The following is a 21,986-nucleotide window of genomic DNA, read 5'->3' on the forward strand; positions in this document are numbered from 1 at the left end:
AAAGACAAGTACCGTATAACCTCTTTTACATGTGGAATCTTAAAAAAAAAAAAAGTTAAAAAAAAAACAAGCAGCTCATAGATACAGACTGGTGGTTCCAGGGGGTTCTAGTTTCTTTTTTCACTTAAATAAGTGAATTTTAAAAATTTGTTATAGATAGTGCTTCAGGGTATAAAAGTATTAACCTCTTTTCCCTCACTTTAACAATGAGCATTACTATGGAATGTTTCACCACACACAGATCCTACATGTCTTAGAGAATGTAGAGTCCTTGAAGATCCCAGAATGATGACATCAGATCTATAGTGACTGGAAGATAAATTTCATCTACTTTTCTCAGTATGTGCCCACTAATGGGAACTACTGGAACTATCAAGTAAACAAGGTGGTAAAGAACCAACGTATTAAAACAGAATATCCATAAACTTGCCTATAGACTTTTTATATTATAATACAATATGTAAGAACTTCTTATATAAACTGAACTCCAACTCTGCCATCACCATCTCTGAATTCACCGAAAGTCTGATGACTTTACTTAATCTCTTCAGATTTCCACTTACTCTGGTTTCTCTTTTAACTGAAATCTTTGATAACCTGTTATTCCTAACATCCAAAAACCTTTTCTTTTGGGTTTTGTTTTCTTTTTTTGTTTAATGTAGCATTAACACTTCCTGAAGAAATACCATCACTCTTAAACTTCCGCAACTTTACGTAAATAAAGAACTAAAATTATTAACATTGGTTAAAGTCTACCTTTGAACACTTAGCCAACCCAGCATGAACGAGGAACATGATAATGAATGTGATGGTATTATCTCATCTTTCCCACAATCTTAAAAAATGTACTCCCTCAGAAAAGGAGCATCAGACTTCACCAAGAACAATTTCTGCTGTTATTTAAAAGGCCTGTGTCTCTGGTCTCCAATCTGAAAAGCGCTTCTTTACTATTGTTTCAGGTCAATGCATGTTTGCAAATGGCACCACAGTTATTTCTAACATCAGACACTGCAAACTAATGTTCCCAGGATTAAGATTTTAAATTATTCATGTAGGTTCTTTTCATATGAAAATAGCAAGCAATGGAAAAGATCAAGAAGGTAAAAAGGAAGGAAAACAAGATTTTTTCTTGGGACACATGGGGAAGGAGCCAATGCCAATCTTATATTTGAAATTCCTTGCTATGTGCAAGATTAAAGGGAATTCCAAAAAAGTTATTGTTAAATACTGTTTTAAAATAATTTTGAACATAAACATCCAGGGGAAGTAAATTTTTGAAATTATATTTATTAATGTTTTATTATACATATTATATAGTCTGTTAGAATTGAGGAAGAGGGAGGCCCCCCGACTCAAGTAACAAACTTGCCATCTTTTACAAAATTTAATTAGAACTGACAATGTTATATGGTTAGGACTTAATTCCTGAGAATTTGAACATTAAGTTTTCAGTGAATTTACAACAAATGTTCACGCTAATTTTAAATTACAGTATGTCTTAAAAAATGAAAATATTAACATTAATATGTTAGCAAGGAAAACCATCATCCAAATGTGTATATTAACGTAGGTGTGAAACACTCACGTCCTGTTTCTCAGAACTTTAATAATATTTAAATATGCTTCATCTGTTCAGAGATTTCAAATATGTGACCTTGCTATAACTTACCCAGAATGCAGTGACATTATTTTGAACTAAAGGCAAAATAGTAACCTATCATCTCAATTGTAGGTATCCATATGGTCAGCACATGAACTCTACCTATTATCGGTAAAATAAATGATGTGTATGAACAAAGACATCTGATTCTCTTCTAATTACATTTTTCTATCCCTTTTAGAGATGATTTTAGGGAAGCTAGACAAGAAAAACAGAAAAGCAAAACTTTGCTATCAAATGGTGACAAATTTGATACAATCTAATGCAAGGACATTAACATAAACATTCACAATAATGAAAATATAAATTATTAATTATGCAGCATGCTTTAGGGCCATTTCTACAGTTAGAATGAATTACAAATATTAAATGCCTTTAATTCATCATTGTCCATAATTTTGTAGTTCATAATTTTTAAAAAAAGTTTCCTATTTCATTTCTTCTGACTTTTAACAATGATAGCATTTATCTTAGGCTAGGAAACTAGTCGTGACTGTAACCAATGAACATAGGGCATTGTACGTCTGTTCCAAAAGCTGAAAATCAAACATTGTTAGAATTACTTTCAGGATTTACCCGAAGAAATGTTTAATAGGCAACTGCAATGGAAAATCAAATTTTTGAAAATACTCTTAGTATTACATGTAAAATTTTAAACTTTCTTGTTTTCACTGTAAAGATATGACTGTGTTATATTAAAAGAGTATAGGCCACAATTCACCATTTAACCATTAACATAAAACTTTACAAAAATAAATCTAGTAGTTTGCTGGGAGCTAAATTTACTCAAAATCTTTCTATACTTTGTAAAGCAGTAAATGATTTAATTTATTAGAACTTTATTGTCACAGTGGTAATTTTTTAAGAACCTGCACAGTGCTTAATCTGATGTCTTAGATCAGACTTGGTTTAAAGAAAAACTTTGCCCAAACCATTACCAAGATTTCAACTCAATCTAATGAAGAAGAAACCTGAGGTTGGATGTAAAAATTAGAATTCATTCAATTTTCTCTGATAGCACATAGTGCCTTCAACCAAAAGTGAAGATTCAAGCAGGACTCTATGGCTTATCTGAATTTTACTCCATGTTGTATATTAAGTAAATCTTAAATTTAAAGCAGTTGTAGAGGTTAAATGTTCTCAAAGCAATGTAAACTAGTTATAAAATGTCTCACCAAAGACATCAGCAGCGCTTGTGAGTCACGTGAAATTAACAATGAGTCAGTTTATACTGGACATAAAGAGTACATAACACACCTGTGCCTCATCTCTATTATTAAAACCATCTTCATATATTCCTTTTAGAAGAATACTGATATGTATGCTTCATGAATTTCAGGCTAAATTCCTTTTATTTAAACATGTATTTACTGGCTGTACATAGTATATGCACTGAATATCCAATGACTGGACAAAAATGGATCAAAGACCCATGCAAATAAAATTCTAAACATTCATGTAGACGACGAGAGATCTGTGGCAGCTGAGGAATTTGGATTGGCCCTTTTAGAACCTCACCTCCTAGGCACATCTTCCAGCCTAAAGTCCAGGAGAAAATCCAACTTCAAAATCTCATTCTCAACCTTTGAAAGTAGAGCCTTTCGAAGAAGAATGGACTTATCTTTAGAGCACGGCCCTAGAGAGTTCCAACAGTCCCCAGAGATGTGGCCCAGGAAACACTTCATTAGCTCACTAGCATCCACGTCACTGGCAACAGTAATACTCATCCTGGCGGTTTCACAGGGGCGCCGCGTACCACCGGTCTCATTTGACAACACGATCTGCAGACACGGTGCCACTGGACGGATCTCCATTGCTTGTTTTAGTCTCCTCTGGAAGTATAGGTGAAAATAATAGTGGATAAATTTGTTCATTTTTAAAAATTGAAGAAGTAAATAAAAATTGAGAAGAGCTGCACTGCTAAATTTCAACCTCAGAAAATGTTGCATCTACCAAATATTTAATATCACAAATTACACTTAGGTTACCTTAATTTTTTTAAAAAATCAAGGCTAAATATTGCAAATGTAATGTTTTGACTGGCTCGTAAAGGGAGTGGATTTGTGAGATCAGAACAGCATCTGGGAGCGAGGGGGTATTAACAATGCATGTTTGAAAGCAAGTTACCTGCAGCCAAAGAAAGAACTGCTATTCCAGTGTAAGAAGTTACTGAGAGAAACGTTGGCTGCAAATTCACATATAAAATTGTCCAGAATGAGTAACTTTTCACTTGTATTCATGTTATTTTTAAAAGCAACTTATTATGATTGTGATAAAATGAATTCCTGGCTTTTTGTGCAAAATGTCACAAGCACGTATTTCTTTAATAGAGAAAAACTATTTGACTATTGTATTCCACAACTTTGACTTCATTCCTGAGCAAGCTTTAGCTAAAATAAGAGTCCTAAAACAGAAGAACAATCTAGTCATATGAGTGATGTCCATCAACCAGAAAGAGCCCTGGAGTTCCTTTAGAACAAGTCCAGCCTGGACTGGTATGGCTCAGTGGATTGAGTGCCGGCCTGCAAAGTGAAAGGCCGCCAGTTCAATTCCCAGTCAGGGCACATGCCTGGGTTGCAGGCTGTTCCCCAGTTGGAGGCACGCAAGAGGCAAATGATTGATCTCTCTCTCACATATCAATGTTTCTCTCCCTCTCTTTCTCCCTTCCTTCCCTTCTCTCTAAAAATAAGTAAAATCAGTCCAAATCAAGGTGTTCCACTTAAGAGTGAAAGGTTTGTTCTGTGTCAGTGCTTTAGGCCTTCAAATAAATTAAAGAACTGGAGACAAGGTTCTGGCATCATAAAAAGCCTTGAACAGAACCTATGCAATAACTGAGTTACTTCGTAATTTAGATTATGCGAAATTCTTCCAAATGGCTTTACCAACATTATCTTAGCCTTGAAAATGAACCGAAACATAATAGCAACATATTTTTATTTAATAGGTAACAGCCTGAAATGATTTTTCAAGCACACAATTATTATTTACTCAGTCTAGATTCCAAAAATGACTGCATATGCTCCTTACCAATAAGTGACATTCAATTTATGGGAATGAGGTCGTTGATATAAGTGGTCTATCCAATTAAATCACTTCTATTCAATGTAAAAAAAATTTTAATTTGACAAAATAGGATTAATGAAAATGTTAATGAAAACATGTTACTTATGAAATATAAGTTTTATGTTTTAATTTATGAAATATAAGAAAAAAGGAAAAAGAACAAACACGAAAACTTTCAACTCAGTTGCTATACCTCATTTTGTGCTTCCAAGCAAAGAGGAAAACCTAAGTTACATAATTTCCACAACAGAAAAAAGGAAACATCCATTTCTTGGGGAAGACAACTGTCCCTACATTTGAAATCTGAAAGAAATGTGTGATGGCAGGGTCCTTAAGTAAAACACACTGAACAACATTCTTAAACATTAAAATATATAAATATTTTGCCACCATCCTACACAGTAATACAACGGACAGAATCCTTTCCTTAAATGACCCAAGTTCATTGACATGACTATCGGTTACTTTGGCTATATTCCACACTAACTCTCCAAGGCCTGGCTGTAGAGGAGAGCAGGAGGCTGTTCCTGTGTCACTAAATGGCCCCGACTCTTTTATACCTTCTTGATCACCTGTCCCATCTCATTCAGTCACTGTCCAGTCATCAGCAGCTCTGACTCTGGCCACATTTAGTGTCCCTCCTCTAAACTGTTCCTTCCCATCTGATATAGAGTAAGGGATGAAAAGAAAAAACACTAAGTTTGTTACTTCATTTAACTTTAAGAGAAGATGAATAAAACTGAATAATGTGTTACCCCAGAATGAAATACACATACTATGTCACTTTCTTTTCAGTTTCACAAATGATCTATGTAGGCTTTATTTTTTTTAAAGGCATTTCTAGTCTACTATTTTTCAAAAGGAAAAGGAACCTGGAAGTCTGACCAGACAAAATGGGGATTTAGTGTCTACTATTACAGGAAGATGTATTGGTCTTTCCAAATTTAAGCCATTCACTGACCTTCCTTCTCTTTCTTTTCTTGGTTTTCTTCAGCCGCAGTCTTGTCAGCTCTGAAGAAAATTCTTGCACTGCTCAGTGAGAAATAGAGCAATTCAAATTCCTAAGTAAATAAAAAAAAAAATTGAAATAAAAGCTGAAAATATTATAGCAAAATATTAAAATTATATTTAATGTCTTTTTTATTATTTCTAAAAAGCTCTAGTAGAAATCACAAATACAGAAACTGAACTAAGTAACCCATCCATTTTTAAAATCTGATCAAATGGCTTCCAAATACCATTCATTTTAAAATATATTCTAATTACTTCTACTTATCTCACTTGTTAAAATGGAGGGTTTTCATATAATTTATGTTTTTTTAGATATCAAAAAGTGATGGATATCAAAAAGTCAAAGCAGATTTAACTATTACCCTCCTCTAACCTGTAGATAGACATCCAATCGTTTCTGGGTAAGATTCATGGTTTGCAGTAGTTTTTCATCTTGACTAGCTGACTGCACATTCTGTTGCTTAGCAACTGCTCTTATCTCCTTCAGGTACTTCTCTCTAACAGACTGGAACCAGTGAAGCGAGTCAAATTCCTGGTACTGATCCAAAAGCTTTAGAATGTAAGCCACGCCTGCAGTCATTAGCAAAACCAAAGCAAAATACAGTGAGTATGGAAGTTGTGTCCTACTCCGCCAGTAATTTGGCTAAGCATTTTGAATTAATTCTCTTTTAAATTACATTGTATAGCATAAATAAGTGTAGCAATGTGTCTTAGTTTCGCCTTAAACAAAATAAAAGAGATGTGAAAGTAAAAAGAATGAAAAACAAGGAAGAAAAAAGAAATGGCATGGCTGTGAAGATACGCCTGGAGATAACACAGCTGTAAGGGCAGGACGAAGTGCCGATGCCGCCCAGACAGCAACGAAGGAAGCGACAGGGAAACCAGGAAAACTAAACCCAAGAGACTAAAACTGTGGAGCAAAGCCTAACTGTTAGTTCCAGCATACTGGAGATGACAGTTAGTATCATAATATACTAACTGTTAGTGTATCATTAATACACTAAGTGATTAGTAATGCCAAGGGGGCATGAATGAGAGTTACAAATTTGAAGAACAAGTATCAATCAGATGACCCAGCTAAAAAAATAAACTGAACAGTAAACATTGCTCATGAAAAATCAACAGAGAACACAGACCTATTCTCAAGCAAATCTCTCTACAATTCCATTACAAGGTGAACATAAAGTTGTTGGGAAAACAATTCCATTAAGCTTACCCATGGCAAAGCCGTCATCAGTAAAAGCAGCTCCAATTTTATTTTTTTTATTCAATTTCTCCTTGCAACTAATGGAATGCTCTACAAAGTTGAGGGTCTAAAAAGAGATTAACAATGTATTAGAGAAAGTGCTAAAAAATCTTCAGAACTTAGTTTCTAAAACAGAGATTTCAATAATTACAAATAGGACCTCTTCGAGGTTCCTGTCCTTTTGATTTGAAACACTTGCTTCCATTAAGAGTCTGCTGGAGAAGTCACAGTCGGTACAAGTGTTTCTCTGAGTGACTCTTTTCCGCAATTTCTCTGAAAAGGAGTCCCCCCCGCCCCCAATCACTACTTACCCCAAGCCCAGTGTCTTTAGAGTCATCATGACATATCATGCACATTTTACACAGGAGGACTATGAGGCTGAGTAACTTGCCCAAAGTCGTACTCTAAGTGAAAGCTGAATTCAGAAGAGTAGGCCTGCCTACATCAAAGCATTAAGTGCTTTTAGGCATGGAAAGCCTTACTTCTGTCTACCCAATTTATTCTAAAATACCATTATCATATTCTTGGTTAAAAAGAATTAGTAGTCATTTGTATAAATGAATGCCCCCAAAAAGTGCTCCCTTAAAATTCAGCACCTCCAATACCTTCTCTAATCATATCATTTATTCAACAGAGTTATTGATGCTTACTATATTAATTACAATAAAAAATATTAAATACCATGAGGTCACATCTACAGCAGCACTCTCAGCAGTGACAGACATGCTATATACCTGCACTGTCCAATGCAATAAGCCACTCACCACATAGGACCAATGAGCATTTGAAATGTAGCTAGCTAGCACAACTGAGGAACTGGATTTTTTTATTCTATAAAATTTCAATTGACTTAAATTTAAGTAGCCACTTGTACCTACATATGGTAGCACAGCTCTAAAGGAGTACAGACTTAAGAGCCCTAACTGGTATAGCTTGGTTGGATGTCATTCCGCAATGCAAAAGGTTGCCGGTTCAATTCCCAGTCAGGACCCATGCCTGGGTTGCAGGTTCAGTCTCTGGTTGGGGCATGTATGCAAGGTAATCTATCTGTTTCTCTCTCACATGGATGTTTCTCTCCCTCTCTTTCTCCCTCCCTTCCCCTCTCTCTAAAAATAAATAAATAAAATCTTTTAAAAAAAATAAAAAGCAGTTTTATGTAGAAACCTTAAGGGAAAAATTACTCTTATTGCTAATATATACAGGGTCCTGCACAAATAGTGCCCTGTTTTTATTAAAAAATCTTTTATTACAAAATCATAAGCATGTAATTCTCTAACATAACAGTATCACACTCAAGCACACCATCTGATATTTTAGGTGAAATGTGCAAATTAAAACTATACATTATTACACCCATATTATTATCCTACCAAACACACTCAAACAGGCATTACTTCTGCTGGGCCCTGTGCTTTCCTCATCTCTGAACTCCATTTTCTCTACTGTAACAACTATTTTTATAATGCAATTTTAGGTCACTTGAATTATTTTGGATGTAACTACAGAATTAGAGCACATGTGATATACTATAATGAGGGAGCACTGAAAATTTAGTCTAGTTGTAGTATTTACTACTGAATAGACAGAAGTTATCCTCTAACACAATGCCTTTAAGAGATGTGTTAGAAATAACTTCATGATGTGATTAAAGTTAGTCTACATCAATCACTTACAATGATTATGTGGTATAATTTAGCCCTGAAATTATGTGTATACATATTACACATACACACACACACACATATAAAAATAGTGTACACTCAAGTAATTTAAATCACAGTAGGTTTCTCTGGCAGTTATTAATAAATAAGAACCTATCTTAACTTTAAGTCTCATTCTGCATAGCTAGTAAGTGAAAAATTCTAGGCCACATTCAATGAGATCACATTTAGTTTTACCTCCAACCAGGCCGCAATACAGTCCGTGTGCATTCCCTGTTGCAGAGAAACTGGATCTATTTATTAATACTTTTTAAAATTCATTTTGGATACTAAAAATACTCACCAGAGGGGGAACAATGATATAGAAATTTCGGAGATGTATATTCTTTGGCCTTCGAAATTCTGGTGCAAAAACATCTACGAGCATCTTGAAATACTCTGTGCCTTCAGCAGAATTTCGTGTGTGATCACTAAGGACTGAATCCAAATGCCTAAAATGCAAAAATTTATTTACTTGGCATGCAGAAGTATGAAACATTTTAAGACATTTTTGAGTAAATTTTCTTGGAATTCAGAATGAATTAAGTTTCTTACTGACAGAAGCTGAGCAGTACTGTTTAAACTTAGTCCCTAAGTATAATATTTGGGTCATCTTGGTATTTAAAGTATTTTGAATCTGGTATTTCTTCTTCCCAAAAGGAGCCCTGTAGAACTCCATTTCATTTAAATAGATTCCTCTTTATCTTAAATCTTTTCACTAATGCTTCTTCTCTACACCTCCTTCCCTCAACTGACACCTTGTTCTTTTTCAAGAACTTGGAATCCCCGTTCAACCTCCAGAAACATCAACTGCTTTTTCTCCTGCATCCCTCATGTATAGCTACTACCACTTTCAAATGATTATTCCCCCACTAGAAAGTAAAAAATCTCTCCTTTGAGACTCACATAATCCAACCATATCCATCTACTTTAACTACTTCCCTCTGCAAGCAGGCATCTATTAACCTTTAAACCACTACCCTACATTAATTTATCTCGGACTCTGAAGACCGCTCCAGTTCTCCTCCTCATTCTGGAAGAGTTCACTCTCCAGTCAGGTCATCAATTCATTATTATAACCTCACCAGTCCTTGACTTTGCCTGCCATGAACTTTCCTTCACTTGATGTTAGCCATCTATTCCTTTGCACAAATCTGGAGATCTTAAAAGACAACATTCTACTCTGTTGAACTTCTTCAAAAATTTTTAAAAGGTCAATTTTGAGAAGAATAATAGCATTTAATAAGAGGTAAAATGGTCTGATTTTCTTCTTTGATATACAAGCCGCAAACTCGTTCAATCATTTTGGGGCATGTGATTTCAAACAGCTTATTAACTGTTCATGACTTCTTTAATCTAGCAAAGAAGTAAGCTATACAACAGGCTATTTCAGAGCAAATCTATGTTGGGACCTTATTCTCACAAAAATGCACACATGCATTTTCTAGTATATTTTTTCATTTAAAAAAATTTTGAGCATATCAAAGTTAAAATATAGTATAATGAACACCAGTGTACCTTTCAATTAGTTCACCATTTAACATTTTGTCAAAATTTGTTCTTTTTTCCTGAAATATTTAAAAGTTGCTCAGCCAATAAACACTTTAGTATGAATCTATTAAGAACCAAGACATTTTCCTACAAAACCATAATACATTATTACACCTAAAAATAAAATAATATATAATACATGTTCAGATTTTCCCAATTATCCCTCAAATGTCCTTCCTTTATTGCTAGCTTTTTTTTCCTCATCTAGGATATGATTAAGGATCATCCACTGCGTCTGGTCATCAGGCCTCTTTAGTCTTCTAATCTAAAATAGTCTCATTGCCTTTTTCATCTTTCATGACATGACATTTTTAAAGAGTCAAGACCAGGTGTTCGTTCTGTAGAATGCCCAACATTCTAAATGTCTCCAATGGTCTCTTCATAATAAATCTGGAATAAACATTTCTGGCAAGAATATAATACAGGTACTTGCTACAGTGCATCAAGAGACCACATAATGTCAGTATGTCCTGTTACTGGGAAGGCTAAGTTTGAACCCTTGGTTAAGGTGAACTATAGCAATCTCTCCACTGTAAAGATAGTTTTCCTTTTTGTTATTAATAAGCAGTTTATGGGATAATTTTTTTATGAAATACTCTATTCTCCAAAAATGCCCTACAATTCATTGATGACTTTTGTCTGATTTCAAGTATTAGAGTGGTGACTGCAAAACAGTGATGTTTTTCCCCAAAATTTTCTCATCCCTTCCTTATTAGCTAGTACTCTTCTGTAAAAAGGAACTTTCCCTCTGCTCCTACAACCTTTCTTCTTATTACTTACTTATGGTTTGTTGTTTGTTTGTTTGTTTTTACTCAATGTATTTAATATATTTTATTCAATGATTATGACTGATTTCTATCATTACTCTTTCTGAAATTCAAACTGTCTCCACTTCGTCCAGGGGTGCCCTTTCATGTCCGTCTCAATAAACTGTTATATCACTTACAAAACTTAGTTTCCTAGAATATTCCTCAATTCTGCAAGCCTCTCTCAAGTTTCAAATTGTGTTCCAAAATCACTACTGACTCAAATCTATAGATCTGCAAACAGTAGGATGGTCATTAGCTACTTAAATTTAAATGAAATAAAATTTAAAATTCAGTTCCCAGTACCATTAGCCCTCATTCAAGTGTCCAAAAGGACACGCGGCAGCCCTGGACAGTGCTGTCCTAGGCTCCTCTAAACGAAGACTGGTGTTCTAGAGCAGTGTTGGCAAATAGAAATAGTAAAAAAGTAAAAACAAACAAGTAAAATGAATTTTATTAATGAGCTATTTGGCACGCACTTTATACTAAATCCCCCAAGATTAGTTATGTACTGCACATTTTAGCATATTTCAACTTGGACTAGCTACAGTTCAGGTGTTTAACAGCCTCGTGTGGCTACTGGCTATTATATTAAACAGCATGTTCTAAAAGATCTCCTTTTAGTGAAGTTGGAAAGATCTCAGAATACTGTAGTCTTAAAAAAACATATTTCATAAACTGAGACTATAACTTGTATAATAAAAAGAGTGACATAAAAGTTTATATATTACCCTCTAGTTTCTTCTTTTATGTTTCATATAATCATATACTCTGTAAGTCTCCAAATTTAGATTATTCTAAAATTAAATTACCTTGCTGCTTTTAATGTTTCTTCTCCAAGACCTTCTTCTTTTACTAGTTCTTCAAAATTTATAATATCTTCAAGATCAGGCACAAACCTGCATGAGAATTCAGGAAAGAATTTATTAAGGCAAAATAAGTATGTACAATTGAAACATAAAAGTAGTACTATGGGACTCTAAATTTTTCAACTATATATTTGAAAAAGAACACTGTGTTTCAGTTTTATTTCTAATATCACCACTTCTGACCCAAAATTGAATTTTACATATGAATAATCAAATCTTAATCTTTAAAATCATATAATTTTAAAACCATTTATAAACTGCACTGATAAAATACATTAACTATAACTAGAAGAGAAATAAAGATTTTCAAGTCTGTTTTATTTTAAGAAAACATTTTAACTAGTAGAATTAATGGTTTTCTTCCATATTTTACTTATTTTTTTAATTTATTTATTTTTTCAAATACATCTGTCTCTGCCTACCCCCCACCACTTTCCCTTGCCCCCTCCCCGCTCCTTCCCCCAACTCTTTCCCTTTGGTTTTGTCCATGAGTCCTTGCCATATGTTCCTTGACTTTCTTCCATATTTTATATCAAAATACAGTACATCAGCAAGGAAAAAAATCTCTACAATCTTACAAGAGATTTGAATGACATAAAAATTTTAAATGGCATAAACAAGGCAAAACGTTTGCATCCATACCTAATGGCATTGCTGCTACAATGAAGGCCACCAGATCTTATCATCCGTACATAGCCCATAGCATTACCTTAAAAACCACACACACAAAAAAAAATCAGATATTTATATAAATAATTCTGAATTCTAATAATCAGGAATATAGTTATATGTAGTAGTCAATTACAAGATGTCCACTCCTTAGAACCAAAAGATTCTGCTGTATTTTATTTCCGTTCTTACTCCATAAAAATAAACTTACATATTTGTGCCCTTAAAATGTAAATTTATATACTTATATACATTATATTAAATCCTTTAAAAACAAATGTTAACTTATTTGATAAACTAAATACTGGCAGTAAAAAAATTTTTACTATATCAAAAATTCCCACTCTAATATTGACAAAGTCAGTGTCTGTATCTCCCTCTCTCTCTCTCTCTCTCTCTCTCACACACACACACCGCCCCCCCGAAAGTGTTACCAGAAAACTTTATTTGATGCTTCTCAAATTTGTATCTCTAACATCAACTGCTCCTCTAAGCTTTTTAATCCAATGCCTACACCTACACAGCTAAGAATTATTTTTAATTTAATATGTTCAAGTCAAACTCAAGATCTTTACCCCCTCCAATTATATTGTTTTCCAGAAGTTGACAATTCTATTGTTCCAGTTTCTCACACCAAATGCCCCGAATCATTCCTGATGCCTTTCTTTCTCTTACACTTTCTATCTAGTCAATGAGCAAATTATTTGGCTCTGCCTTCAAAATGTAGTTAGTGTCCAACCACCTTTCGCCAGCTCCCCAGCTTTCACCCCGTTCCAAAACCACCACCATCCTGCCTAGACCCCTGCAGAGCGGAACGGGGGGGGGGGGGGGCCCCTGCCTTCCCTGCCGATGATCTCACCCCCACTCCCCGCCAATCTTTTGTCTACATACCAGTCAGTGGTTCTTTTAAAACTAAGTTGGAGCATATTGCTTCTTTTCTGAAAACTCTACCATGGCTTTCCATGTCACAATAAAATCTAAACTGACATCCTAACATAGCCTTGTATGATCCTGTCCCTTGATGCTGTTCTGATATCATGGCTCACCACTCACATCTTCACTAACTCCATTCTAGCTCCTAACTATTTCCCAAAAATACTGAACAGACTCAGGGCTTTTGAACTTACTGTATTCTCTGCCTGGTACTCTTTCCCTCAATATACACATAGCTTATTCCCTTGAGTTATTTAAGTCCCTGTTCAAATGTCACCTCCTTTGAGCTTCTGAACATTACTGAGTAGCACTGCCCAGGCCCCATTACATCTATTACCCAGCACTCATCACTGACATCTATCTTTTTGTTTGTGTCTCCCCCAACAAGGCTGCAAATCCATGATACAGCTTTTGTTTTCACTGCTCCATTCCTAGAGCCAATATGTCTTGGCACATAGTAGGAGTTCAATATATATACTGCACAACTGAATTTAAATAACTTAGAAGAAAGAACAGACAAAAAGGTGAGAAGTAGTTAAAAGTTCACAATTGCTATACACATACTAACTCATCTGATGTTATTAACAACCCTCAAAATACATATCACTGAATCTACTTTAAAGCCTATTCCAATATGAGAGATGACTTTAAAATGTTTCAATACGCATCTTAGAAAAGTCAAATATCTAGTTTTCTTGTTTCCTCCAAATTGTCAGACCAATATCTGGCTGATCAAAATGTGCTTCTAAAAGGCAAGTATTGAGTAGCAATTAAGAGCAAATCTCAGAAATACCAGTTGGATTCAAATCTAGACTCTGACACTTTTTAGATATAAGGCCTCAGTCAAGTTATAAGCCTTGTATGTCAGACTCCTCATCTGTTAAATTAAGGGGGCAGAGACTGTTTATCATCATATATATCACCAACACTTAGAAACATTTCTTGTCCTCGATAACTATCTATGGAATGAATTAGTGGAAATAATACTTCATAGCACTGAGTTTTACATTAGTTAGAACACATAAGCACTCAGAACAAACCTGGCACAAAGGAAATGCTCAATAAATGTAAGTGATGGTTGTTATTTCAGCAGTCAGGTTATTAGATAAATGAACTCCCCATTTTGCTCCCAGCTTTGAGATTCCTTATTCCTTCTCAAGATACTAAATGGAATCAAAAACACATTACAATGTTTTAAGCAGAGATAAAGAATTTGTATTTTTTAAGAAAATAAAGAATGAAATGCTGGAACAAAATGAAAAGGATAATTATTATTCCCTAACCATGGAATGCATCCTAGTTGCAACTGAGGTAACACTGACATTATTCTTTTCTGTGTATTAGGGGGAAAATGACTAGCATTCTAACCTCATGAATTAACAATTATTTCATGGAAGAAAAATTACATTTTTTAGAAATATAAAAACATAAAATAATGATACAGGCAATAATCATATGGGGAAAAACCTCTGGTACTGGTATGTGAACAAATGAAGTTTTCCACAACAGTGCTCTAGAAAAACAGCTTAGTCTGAGGCCCACGGACTAACTACAGAACCACATGGTTATTACATGCAAAACTGTGTGTGTTGTTCTGGAGGAATCAATCCAGACTTTTCATTGGACTCTCAAAAAAGTTAAGAACTATTGCTCCAAAAGTTTATATAATATATGTGAAAAACTCAAGTATAAAATTTTGTTAATTATGATTACTTTTAAGTGCAGTTCTTGTTTCCAAATAAACTCATTTCAGAAGACAAGTCCTACATGTAAGGCAGAAAGACAACTCAAGAAATTATAAGTAAATGTGAAATGGCATAGCACAGAATTACAACATTTAACACTTCATCTTTAACTAAATTTGTATGTAACTTATTAACGTATTAGTTAACTTTTCACATATTCTATACCTTTGTATTTAGGCTGTAAGCTCTTTTAAAAGCCCAAACAGTGCCTTAAACAGAGTAGGTACCCAATAAACAGTTACCAGTTGACTATTGTAAGTATCATCTTTGAGATGAACTAGTTATTACAAAACATATATATTTTTTATCCTCCCCTGAGGACATGCTTCCTGATTTGAGAGAGAGAAGGGAGGGAGGGAAAGAAACACTGATGTGAGAGAGAAACACCTATCGGCTACCTTTCTACCTTTCATACACACCCCGACAGGAGGACCAAACCTGCAACCGATGCAGGTACCCTGACCAGAAATGGAACCCACAACCTTTTGGTCTACGGGAGGACACGTCAACCAACTGAGCCACACCAGCCAAGGCTAAATATATTTTTAATTGAAAGATTTTATTTATCATATTAGTTCACAGTCTTTCAATTATTTCTGCACCAACAGTCTAATCATACTTGAAAAACTTTTGGTAAGAAAACAAAGTTCTCTAGTGGAATAAAGCCGAACTCAGACACTCACGTATTAAATTATTTGTTGAGATATTTAATATATAAGATAGATTCTCTTTCCCAACACTGTGATAATAACTTACCAATTTGGCTGATGAGCTGTCTAAACTGGTCAAGGTAGCTTTGTCCCTCTGGGGTTATTCCAAGTTTTCTGATGCCTCGATTGAATTTGTCTGCTCTTTCAAAAGGATACTAGAGAGATAATTTAAAGATTACCTTTATGAACAAAGACCCCTAATGTATAAAATGCCTACCAACTCAACCACACTAATACCACTTTTCTTTCTAATTTTGCACTTCCATTATGCTTAAGAAAAAAAAATCATCCAAGTCTAATAAAAAATGCACAAAGACTACCAATGTTCAAGGTCAGTATAAAATAAAATTTTTTGACATTAGCTAAGGGGAATAATCATTAATGCCACCAAACTTAAGTTTCCCACCACCATTATTAGTCTCCCAACACCCAACTACGCTTTCAGATAGAAAAAGAGAACAATTCTTTCTGGAATATTTGTTCAGAGATGTGTTAAAGCATTTCTGTGGGCTGAATAGGCATTAGGAACTTATATAAACATACTTCTTCCCAAATAACACATATTGGCTAAGGTAAAATTTCTAGTAACCATCATAAGTAAAATTTTTCAAGTCTTAGGTCATTAAAAGATTATTAACTCATTTTTATAAATAACAAATGGAAACAATTCTTATACAACAATAGCATGGTTATTTATTTCTCTGAATACTAGTTAATTTCTGTTCCAATAAAAATCAGATAGTTAATACAATTCTCTACTGGTAACTATAATCTGTAATTTTATTATTTTACTAAAAAGCAGTATTTTTCTGCTTTGACATGGAAGAGAACCACCAAGTAGTATAGAAGAGAGCTGGAACTAAGTGATGCTTATGAAGGGTGATTAAAATAGTTCTGGATGTGGCAAATCAAATATATCGGCCATCTAAGACTGCTTGCTGGTTCTCTACCCAAGAGGCAATATGTCTCTATACGATTAGCACTTAGAATTCTTCATCTCACTATGAGAAAAGTCAGCCTGGACAGTGAAGACAAAACAACACTGGCATAAATTATAGGTTGGGATATTAATTGGTACCATATTTTAGAGTGCTTGAAATATGTATCAGAATTTTAAATACTTATATTCTTTGTCCTAGAAATTTTTCTTCAAGGAACCTATCTTTCAGAAATAGTCTCTGAATACACAGAGATAAATATGTAAGGACGTTACTGTAGCACTGTTTGTAACACTGGAAAAGTCAGAAAAAAAAACTAAACATTCATCAGTAGGAGAAAGTTACATAAGTTTCAGTATACATCCTTACTATCAATTCTTAAAAAGAATGAGGTGGATCTATATGTACTAACATGTAATAACCACACTGCAAAACAGTATGTACAGTGTTACTCCATTTTTGTTAACATTTGCTATACACACAACAGTTGAACTGAACTACCTTAAAAATATTGTGTAAAATACCTTATGATCATTTTGGTCCTTGATTTCTCTGAAAAACCGAATATCTTTAATCAATCTGGATTTGATATGTTCATCATACATAAACTGGCTAAATATATAGAACTTCTTTTTCAAAAACTGGTAGGTGAAATTAACCTATGAAATTGGAAAAAATAATATAAAAATTAATTTTAAATCAGTATTACTGAATAACAATTCTATTATAAAATCTAATTTATATGAGACTTTATAAAGTCTAATATTTATAAAGTCTAATTCACATTGGACATGAAATACCTAAATAAATGAAAATTTTTTTTGCCCAACTTTACAGAACTTTCTATAAATTCCCCTTAAAATATTTCTACTATAAAAGGGAAAAAAGAAGCAGAAAATACTTTCATAGTAGGACAAAGAACTTCAGCAGTGAGAATCACAAAACCAGATTCAACAATCTAGTGTTTAAGTCATAAACTACAGACAGAATTTTCTATATTTCTCCATCTACAAGATTACTTATTACTAGTATTCATGTCTAGAATGGTACTAAAGAAAGAAACATGGGCTCTTTGAACTTTCCTGAAGGAAGATTAGTAAACATTCAATTATTTATCAGTAATTATTCCAAGTACCTCGTACATGCAAGGCAATGAGCCTGCTCTCATGTTAGACATGGTCCTTTGTCACCATGACGTTTAGAGTCTAACAGGAGTGACAGACATTTTAAACAAGTTTATATTAAATAAGTTATTAAATCTCAACTGCAATAATTTCTAAACTGAGATATGGGGGTGCTTTGAGAATGAAAAACAAAAGGCCCCGACCATGAGTAAAAAACTCTGAGAAAGTATGATTTGAGCTGAGATTAAAGTCAAAATAACATATGATTAATTCTGACCTACAGATGGAAGCCCTATACTAAATTCCATTCCCACCACTCTCAAATACTAATTGTTTCAGCAAATGTATGTCATTTTTTTTTAAAGACTTTTTAAAATTTATTTTTAGAGAGGGGAAGAGAGGGAGAGAACTATCAATGTGTAGTTGTGGTTGCATTTCACACGCCCCTACTGGGGACCTGGCCTGCAACCCAGGCATGTGCCGTACACTGGGAATCAAAGTGGAGACCCTTTGGTCCACAAGCCAGTGCTCAATCCACTGAGCCCACCAGCTAGGGCTGTACGCCGTTTTTAGGTCTTCATTTACCTAATTGTAGAAATGGGTGCTTTCTCATAATTTCTCCTTGTGGCTAAAACACTGCCTTTTTCTTAGTAGAGGTCATAGTAGAAGTGGTCTCCTCTTAATCTTTCACACTCTTAACAGTGGGTAACTGTGCCAGCCTCTGATCTTACTCTTCTGTGCTACCTTGATATCATCAGACATTACAAATTTACTTTCATTAATGTGATTAACTGATTAACAACTATATCTCTTGCCAGACTGTAATTCCTATGACAGAATATGTCTGTTTCACTTACCCTAAAGCCCAGCACAGAGCCTTACATATAAAAAAAGTGCTCAACTGTCTGTTACATAAATATTTGCTAGATAAGATAGTTTATTTATCCTTAAACTTTAGACATGACCTTTACATGGATGACTCATTTTAAATTTGAAATTCTGACTTTTCTGTCTCATTTCCATATTGATAATCACTATATTACAGAACTCTAATTGCATCATTTACTAACTCAAATACTTCAAAAGTTCCCCTACTATATACTACCAACTTCCCCATGTAACTTTTCAGTTACATAACTTTCCCTGTTCCCTTACTCCCAAATATGCCTAATAACATTTTACTGTTTAAGCATTCACATTCTTTGTATTCTCAAGGAGAAATTAAGTATGCCCTGAAAACCAGGTGAATTCAAAGTGTTCTCTTCTTCCACAGAAGGAAAAAGAGCATACAAATTCAAGTGATTTCCTCAAGTGACTGATGCCAATTTCTAAGATTCAAAACACTTTTAGTAAATTGCTATTTTTATGGATATCAAATAATTAGTAAGCCCCCCCAAAAAGAGCATGAGTGATGCTGAATAAACTGCTACCAATGATTCGCTTTCAAAAGCAACTTTCAGAGAATATCAGACAATCCACATAGAGATATATATATATTTATGCTGATGCCCTCAAATCTCTAATTTTTTTTTATAAGGACCCTGAAAAGATATTCTAAAGTGCCTTTTGTATCACAGAGCTTCTATCACATCCAACACAATTTTAGTGCCAGACATTTAATTACACCAACCAGAAAAATAGAAATTCCAATATAATATAAAGACACCATATACTGACCAGAATATTCTATGAGAAAACTATTTTCCACAGTACCAAATTAAACAGGGGCCCATTACCCACCCAAACCCCTAAAAAAGATTCTTACTGTTGTATTCATGATTCCTGTGCCATGTGTTCTAATTGAATTAGCAATATGCCGAATATTAATAGTATTCAAATGTTTGTTATTGCTGGTTCGTTCGATAAAAATCTGCAATGAAACAAATTTATGCTAAATAACAACACAATCCAACACAATCACTGGTCAGTTATCCAAACAAAATTTTAGAATCTATTTCACTAATGATAATTTAATTAGAAAGTCATTCAAGAAGATAATACAATTAAAGGAATAAACAAGATGATCTCCAATTTTTTTATTTTACCAATTTTAACTACTGAGAATCAATTCTTTACCCCTCAGCCTTCCTACTATATAGCCACTCACATTATAAAAAAAAAAATTTCTAAAACCCACTCACCTGATTGTTCAGATTATAGAGGTATCGAGACACAAATATATGAATATTTCTCATAATTTCCAAAACATCCAGACCCTGCAAAACAATCCACATAGCTCTATTATTCATTGAAGATAGTTAGACTTGTATGGATATAGTGACTTACAGTTTACATTTCCCAATGTTTTTTAATTATTTAAAAAAACAGCTATACAAAAAGTCTGACCAAAGGTTACAAGAGCCTTCTAACATGTACAGTCACTGGCTGCTTGTTATCTTATCCCTTTTGTATACACAGGAACAAGTATATATATTCAAAGATCCATGACTCACAATCAGTTCCCCACCATTCTTGGGATAGTTCTGTCTCCCTGGTGACTTTTTCTCTATTTTTTACAAAGTAAACTAATGGCCAGATTCTGAAAGATAGTCAGGATATGTGGTAATATTTATAAATTACTATTTTTCAGGCAATGTGCAAGGTTCATTATAAGTAATTCTCAAAAATTGAGGTGTTATTCTAAATTCCACACCTGAAGATGAAGCTTAACGGAGTCCTCCAAGGTCAAATAGCTGGGAAGAGGCAGAAGACAGGGATTTTTGAAAGTCTAATTCCAAATCCCTATGCTTCTTTTAATTACGCTAGACTGCTTTTAATGAATTCTTCATTAAGGATGATGAAGAATCCATCAATCTTCAGTTATTTCTCTAATACCTAATGGTATCGTATAAACTGTTCTATAGCCTTTCTAATTAGGGCTCAGAATACCCATTTGATAACATTTTCATTACAGCTTTTCTCAAATTCCAAGTTAAAACTTTGTTTACTCATTCTTTCTCTCACTAGTCTGTAATTACATGAGCTGAGACTGTTTCTATTTATTTCTGTAACCCTAAACATAATTCAGTGCCTAGCAGGTTTTCAGTAAATGTTAAATAAATAAATGAATGAAAAGATATACATACAGACCCCAGAAATGGTCCCCCTGTATGTAGTGGAATGAAGGAAAAATTATGATCCTTAAATTCTGGAACTGAATTTTTTTTTGGGGGGGGAGGTAAATATCTGGATTATCTTAGAATTACATGCAAATTAACTGAGAACAAACTTTTGCACTCATGAGATAATGCCATACTGTCAAATAGCTCATTGAATTAGGGAAGTTAAATGCTTATTTGCACTTCTCATTGTAAGAACAAATACATTTATAAATATATAAATTTAAGCATTTTCCCTAAGGTATCTAAGTTTATATATTATATCTAGGTTTAAAATCCTTAACTGTGTGACCTTTATTAAACATTTTACAATTCTGCAGAAATCACCTGACTATCCCAATGTTTCTGAAAAGCCGTATCAAAACCTACATGTACAGGCACACCTTGTTTCACTGCACTTCACTTTATTGCATTTGATACAACTGCATATTTTACAAACTAAAGTTTGTGGCAACCATGCATCAAGACCACCAATGCCATTTTTCCAACAAATTCAGATAAGAGTTGGCATATTTTAACAATATTTTAAAATTAAGGTATGTACATTGCTTTTTTAGACATGTTATTGCACACTTAGTAGATTACAATACAGTGTACACATAACTTTTTTTTAATTTATTGATTTTAAGGGTGGGAAGACACATCGATTTGCTGCTCCACTAACTGATGCATTCATTGGTTGATTCTTGTATGTGCCCTGACCAGCGATCAAACCCACAGCTTTGGCACATCAGGAGGATGCTCTAACCAACTGAGCTACTTAGCCGGGGCACATACAACTTTTATATGCATTGGGAAACCAAAACTTTGTGTGACTTGTTTTACTGCAATATTCACTTTTA

General features: G+C 34.0%; 1 protein-coding gene across 1 annotated transcript in view; it reads right to left on the bottom strand.

Moving 5' to 3' along the window:
* Nucleotides 1-1,352: 1,352 nt before the first annotated feature.
* WASHC4 (WASH complex subunit 4) overlaps nt 1,353-21,986 on the bottom strand; it is a 53,807-nt gene continuing 33,173 nt past the window's right edge. The window contains exons 23-33 of the mRNA XM_054574593.1: nt 20,167-20,241; nt 19,791-19,895; nt 17,426-17,560; nt 16,010-16,118; nt 12,549-12,615; nt 11,850-11,936; nt 8,985-9,132; nt 6,951-7,047; nt 6,108-6,304; nt 5,685-5,784; nt 1,353-3,492 (exon numbers count right to left, since the gene is read on the bottom strand). Coding sequence (XP_054430568.1) covers nt 3,425-3,492; nt 5,685-5,784; nt 6,108-6,304; nt 6,951-7,047; nt 8,985-9,132; nt 11,850-11,936; nt 12,549-12,615; nt 16,010-16,118; nt 17,426-17,560; nt 19,791-19,895; nt 20,167-20,241 — 1,188 coding nt within the window. The 3' untranslated portion in view covers nt 1,353-3,424. The remainder of the gene's footprint in view (nt 3,493-5,684; nt 5,785-6,107; nt 6,305-6,950; nt 7,048-8,984; nt 9,133-11,849; nt 11,937-12,548; nt 12,616-16,009; nt 16,119-17,425; nt 17,561-19,790; nt 19,896-20,166; nt 20,242-21,986) is intronic.

This window comes from Pteronotus mesoamericanus, unplaced genomic scaffold (genome assembly GCF_021234165.1).
Source record: "Pteronotus mesoamericanus isolate MK-2021 breed Mesoamerican mustached bat unplaced genomic scaffold, CSHL_Meso_final contig_263, whole genome shotgun sequence".
Taxonomy (NCBI): Eukaryota; Metazoa; Chordata; class Mammalia; order Chiroptera; family Mormoopidae; genus Pteronotus; species Pteronotus mesoamericanus.